Below are 5751 nucleotides of genomic sequence, written 5' to 3'. Positions count from 1 at the left end.
TATGACCACAAAGGAATGGAAAGGTGAGGAGGAGTGCTACCTTCGACTTCATCGATGCACATGCACGAGTGCGCGCATGGCGGGGGCGTTTCTCTCCGGTGTCTTCTTCTCTCGCTGTGTTGCGTTTGTCTGCCTTACTGCAGCTTGCAGGTCTAGTATATTTTGGTCCAGCCTTGACGTTCTCTTCCCGCCCACACGTACGTGTGGCTGCATGCATGTATGCATACATAGAGCAGTACTGGTACATGGGCATGGCATGTCGGCAAAGTACGTTGCCGCGAGTGCCGGCTCCGGCCGGCGTGCCGATCGAGCGAGGCCGAGACAGTGCCTGTAAGACTAGCCACAATGGGTAGTAACATAGACTAGTAACATGCCACATAGACTAGGTCGTCAATTTGATAAATCTAATACAAATCATATATTACAAAAAATATACCAATATAAACTTTAGATGTTCTATTTTCAAATGGTATAATTTTTGTGTTATATAGTTTATATTAGGGTGATAAAATTGGCAACCTAGGTATACGCGTATGACTTGTAAACTGAAACGGAGGGAGTACCTATATACTCATCTTGCCTTGATATGTGTGGTAACATGCAACACTTTATTTATTAGGCTATAGACTTATCTTGCCTTGATATGTGTGATGTTACTCATACTGTTAGTAAGTAGCTATGTTACCACATGCCTCTCTTTCTTCATTCATTGCTTATCATATCATCAGTTTTATATATTGCTTATCATATCATCAATTTTATATAGATATGTGTGATGCTCTCACCATGGGCAGTCTAACGCCATGGACACAGCGGTACATGCGTACAGTATGCGGCAGTTCCTCCATCTTACGAGATCATGCCGTGCGTTGCGTGCATGGGAACCAGCCGGCTGGGTAAAGGAAAAAAATCTCTGACGCCCCTGGGAACTGCTGCAGTTGCACGCCCGCACGCACGTGTCCACCGAAGAGCGTAGAGGCGCTCGGGTGCACGCATCTCAGGACAGATGATTTGGCCTTGTCGACCGATGAGGGTGGGGGAGATCAGCATCGAAGCGCACTCTTTGTCCGGGGGTGCCAATCGGGAAAGCTCGCGCGCGCCGTCGGGAGCTGCACCGCACCGCACCGGGGGGCACGTCGCCTCGCATGCACGGCACGCACAGTGCAGCCGGCCGGCCGGCCGACCGAATCTTCTCGGCGCCGCATCACGACCGTCGACCGCCACGGTAGTACGACCGGGACGAGAAAAGTACTCAATCAACGAGCTAGCACTAGCGTTTTTTCCAGCGTTTTAGCGCAAGGCGGTGGGGGTGGGAAGTTTGGCCGGCCGCCGGGCCAATCAGGGCGCATGGCCCCGTACGTCCTGCCAGATCGCTGGGCCCCCGCCGCCGCCACCTCCGAGCAGGGCCCACGCGGCCATGCTAGGATATGGTGATATGCTCGCGCCCGATCTCATCCACATCACGCCCATGTCTAGGGCTCGCACCGATCGATGACAGGCATATCCGGCTAGGGTGTCGTCGCTTCGAATAGATAGATCGATCACACGACGAGCACGGTCCGGGCAGTAAAATCAACAGCCTTGGCCAAACAAGCTCAGCTCGGCCGACACGGTCACATGACGCGCCTGCGCATGCTCGATCGGCTCGCGCGCGCTGCACCCTCTCTGTCCGTCCCCATCCGCCGCGGGATATGACGGCAGCCGGTTCGTCATTCCGCGCCACGGTCAAATGACGGGCCTGCCCCTGGCCCGGTTCCCTCGGCGGCAGGTCAAGGCTCATCAAGCTCACACGTCCACGTCGCCAACCGGTAATCTCTCTCGGGCGTCAACGCGGGCCGATCCGGTTATGCGACCTGATGCGATCCTCCCTTGCGCGCGCTGCGGCGCCGGAGCTCGTCGTCGGCACGCGACCGCGACGTCTCTCCGTAGAGCACGCGCCAAAGTTAATCCCCCACTACTCCAGTATCTACCACTCCTTCCAGAAAGTTCGCAAACCAATTAATCATGACCACTCCGTGCGGTAAAACTATACGTATGTATTTGGTCCACCTCTTGAGCTCAGCTGGGAGTGTGAAGGAAGAGCCAGCGGTATATTCGCGGACGCGGCGAACTTCGCGAAAGGTGAAGGGGCTTTTCTGACATTTCGAGCAGATCATTAAGCGGGAAAGGTAGGCGAGCTGGATGGACGTCGACGGCCAGCGGTCACAGGTTAATGATGAGGACGAAAGGCGGTGAATTATAGGCACTAATAATCAGCTGGTTGGCCGTGGACTGGGACAGCGTCAAACCGCCCCAGCCTGCATAAAGCTGATCTTTGTCGCTTCCACCTTTGGGACATCGGCCATGTGACGCGTTTACGGATTGCCCATTTTCGTGACATCTACCTACACGAATTTCACATTTTTTTTTCATCAAGTTTGGGTTGCTTACTTAATAATTCCACATCTGTCTGGGAACATCGTCAACCAGGCACATGATGGTGGTAGTGGTGTGAATCTTTTAGCAAGATCTTGCAAAACTCATGGAGCGCTGCAACTTGCAAGAGCAACTTCCAGACTATCTTAGCTGTCCCATAAGCGATGGTGCTTATAAACCTAAGACGATAGGCGGTGTACTAATTAGCACTAACCGACTTGATAGACCAGTGTCATTATGCTCTGATCCTTTGATCATCCGTCCAGAACAAGTTTAATGTAAGTCCAACCCGTGACATAAAAATGATCGGCATCGAAGCGGTTGTCGCGTCTTTGCCTTGCCGCCACTCTCGTGCGCGGGGCCCACCGCTCACGTGGGCCAGAATCGACATGCGGGCCCCCACCACCTCGCCCCAAATCCACGAGATCAACATTTTCTGCGGCTTTCGCTTGGCCCAGAGGCCTCCACGTCCGCCCCCTCGCGCCACGTCACCGTCCCTGTCCCGCGCCCCCACCTACCAATATCTCGGGCTGGGATTCCCTCCCACGACCGAGCACGCGACGCCGGATTTGCCTCGCCGCCCCCCGCTATAAAGCCACGGACGGCCGCGGCTTCCACTCACTTTTGCTTCGCCGTGGAAGGGGGAAATCCTGGTAGCTGGCTAGCTTGCTGCTTCGCTTCCAAGTGTTGCTGCTGGTGGGTGCTGTGGTGTGAGGTGCGATGGAGCTGCAGGGGCTGGGGAGGTACTGGGGCGTGGGCGGGAGGAGGTGTGGGTCGTGCCGGGGTTCGCCGGCGGCGGTGCACTGCCGGACGTGCGATGGGGGCAGTGGGGACGGGGCGTACCTCTGCGCGGGGTGCGACGCGGGGCACGCGCGAGCGGGGCACGAGAGGGTGTGGGTCTGCGAGGTGTGCGAGCTCGCGCCGGCCGCGGTCACCTGCAAGGCCGACGCCGCCGCGCTCTGCGCCGCCTGCGACGACGACATCCACCACGCCAACCCGCTCGCGCGCCGCCACGAGCGCGTCCCCGTGCAGCCCATCGGGTCCTCGTCCCCCGAGGGGCAGGAGCCGGATGCGTTCGTGATGTCGTTCGGCGGCGCGGTCGACGGGGAGAAGCAGGACCCCGTGGTGAACCTGAACGACGCTCTGGAGGCCGGCGCCGGCGGCAAGGAGAACGTGAAGCTGGACTTCCTGTTCGCGGACATGATGGACCCTTTCTTCGGCTCCGAGCTCCCGCGCTTCCCGCACGCCGACAGCGTTGTCCCCAGCGGCGGCGCGGTGGAGCTGGACTTCGGTGGCGTCGCCGCCCCCGCCGTCGTCTCCAACCCGTCCTACAGCTCCTACACGGCGGCGTCGCTCGGTGGAAGTGTAAGCCCTCCTTGCTTTGCTTTCCTCCAAGAAACATAGCCTCGCGTCATCTGTTCTATACTAGCGCACCTTGCTGACCTTTATTGGCCTTCGATTTAGCAGGGCTCGTCGTCGGAAGTCGGCCTGGTGCCGGACGCGATCTGTGGCCGAGGCGGCGGCATCATCGAGCTGGACTTCGCACAGTCCAAGGCCGCGTACCTGCCCTACACCCCCACACCAAGCCACAGCACTGTAAGTGCCTAACTAGATTAGCCAGCTGACTGTTTTATCATTGAGTGCATGTAATTGATCACCGGTCTTGTGATTAAACAGGTCTCCTCGGTGGATGTTGGGTCGGTGCCGGAGCGGAGCGACAGCCCCATCGCGGCGGCGACGCCGGCGACGGGGGAGGGGAGGGAGGCGCGTCTGATGCGGTACCGCGAGAAGCGCAAGAACCGGCGGTTCGAGAAGACCATCCGGTACGCGTCCCGGAAGGCCTACGCCGAGAGCCGGCCGCGCGTCAAGGGCCGCTTCGCCAAGCGCGCCGACGACGCCGACGCGGACTCCAACGCCGTCGCGGTGGGCACGATCACCACGCCCCGGCCATGCGTGCTCGACTTCGGCAGCTACGGCGTCGTGCCCACCTTCTGAGGCGGCGCCTAATTTCGTGTCCATTTCCTCTGGCGAGCGTGCCGGCTGGGTGCCTAATTAAATCCGGCACGGCATGGCCGGCACGCACGAGCGCGCCGACGTGCATGCGTCGCACGTCGTGTTCCCTCTTGTATGATTGCATGTAATGTTTCTCGAGCTGGCTGATCGCTGGCTCGAGTGTAGTATACTACTCTACTCGACAGACACGCACGCACGCACGCACGCATGTTTTGCTAGAACTAGAATAATACAGATAGTTCTAGTTGACTAGTCTACTACCTGTACCCTTTTCTGGGCTAGCTTGATGGCAAATTAGGCTAGGGCAATGTAACGTGTTTGCTGGAACAGCTTAGTTCTAGTTTCGGATCCACAGGATACTTATCTCCAAAAGTCATCTTCTCCACTTATCTCGCGTTTTACAAACCAAGGTTTAAGTGATACGGACGTCATCTTCAAGATACTAAGACTTGTCGCTTCTCTAAGTTGTACCAGTAGCAACGCACGTCTCAGGCATTGGTCAAATGAGATCGGCATAAAAATAGAATACAATAAAATTTCTAAAAGGTACGAGTTAAATGGAAACACATCTTTTTTACAGTGAGACATTATTGTCGTCATGTTGCACAGAGACAAAAATATATTGGTTAATCCATTCTGTGTTTTAATAGGTTGCAATAGAAGAAATCTAATTAGACTGGAAAGCAGCCTTGCATTGTGTTTAGTACGTGAAGACGCAATCCTACAATTGATATCAATATCATGGTGTAGGGAACTGAGAACTAAAATCACACTTGATAATTGATATATGAGTTTGCTAACCAGGTCTTATTGTAAACCTGCAAATGGCCTTGATAATGCACCATGGAATTTCCGGCACTCGATTATGCACTGCAAATATTCCGACCTCTCGCGTGAATGAATGCTAAAATGAAGAACATATATATTACATAAAAAAATCAAGGACATCGAACCAATATTCTAAAATAAATCATCACACCAGAAGGTATTTAGGGGCTTCATAAAGGCGCTGTTTTATACACACATCGAACATTTTTGTTTAATATATCAATGTTTCCAAAATACATGTTGATATTTTTTGTGAAATGCAAAATGAACATTTTTTTATAACACGGTGAACATTTTCAGCACACATTAGACATTTTTATGAATGACATGCACATTTTTCTTACATGTGCAAAACATTTGTTGAGTGCTAGAATTTATTTTTTCAATGCCACAAATATTATCTTAAATTACATGAATACTTATTACACTATATAAATAAATTTCTAAATATGGAACATATTTCTGTAAAGCGTAAAAAGTTTCTTAAATGTCACG

General features: G+C 53.7%; 1 protein-coding gene across 2 annotated transcripts; it reads left to right on the top strand.

The window, feature by feature from the left end:
• Positions 1-2331: 2331 nt before the first annotated feature.
• Positions 2332-4800, top strand: LOC109749328 (zinc finger protein CONSTANS-LIKE 5). Of its 2 annotated transcripts, none has more exons than XM_020308297.4 (3): positions 2332-3780; positions 3883-4011; positions 4093-4800. In XM_020308297.4, the coding sequence occupies exons 1-3, from the start codon at positions 3136-3138 to the stop codon at positions 4408-4410; spliced, it is 1092 nt and encodes a 363-aa protein (XP_020163886.1). In that variant the 5' UTR covers positions 2332-3135; the 3' UTR covers positions 4411-4800. The 2 variants fall into 2 exon arrangements, with proteins under 2 accessions (XP_020163886.1, XP_020163882.1); XM_020308293.4 differs by having other exon boundaries at positions 2961-3780; positions 3880-4011.
• Positions 4801-5751: the final 951 nt, after the last annotated feature.

Source organism: Aegilops tauschii, chromosome 6, assembly GCF_002575655.3.
Source record: "Aegilops tauschii subsp. strangulata cultivar AL8/78 chromosome 6, Aet v6.0, whole genome shotgun sequence".
Classification (NCBI taxonomy): domain Eukaryota; kingdom Viridiplantae; phylum Streptophyta; class Magnoliopsida; order Poales; family Poaceae; genus Aegilops; species Aegilops tauschii.
Note: the sequence above shows the minus strand (reverse complement) of the source record. Positions and strands in the feature narration are given on the sequence as shown.

Bases quoted from the DNA above. Each gene is read 5' to 3' on its own strand.
- LOC109749328 (XM_020308293.4), top strand. From the start codon at position 3,136: ATGGAGCTGCAGGGGCTGGGGAGGTACTGGGGCGTGGGCGGGAGGAGG. The intron at 3,781-3,879 runs GTAAGCCCTCCT...CCTTCGATTTAG, and splicing joins CGGCGTCGCTCGGTGGAAGT to CAGGGCTCGTCGTCGGAAGT. The intron at 4,012-4,092 runs GTAAGTGCCTAA...GTGATTAAACAG, and splicing joins CCACACCAAGCCACAGCACT to GTCTCCTCGGTGGATGTTGG.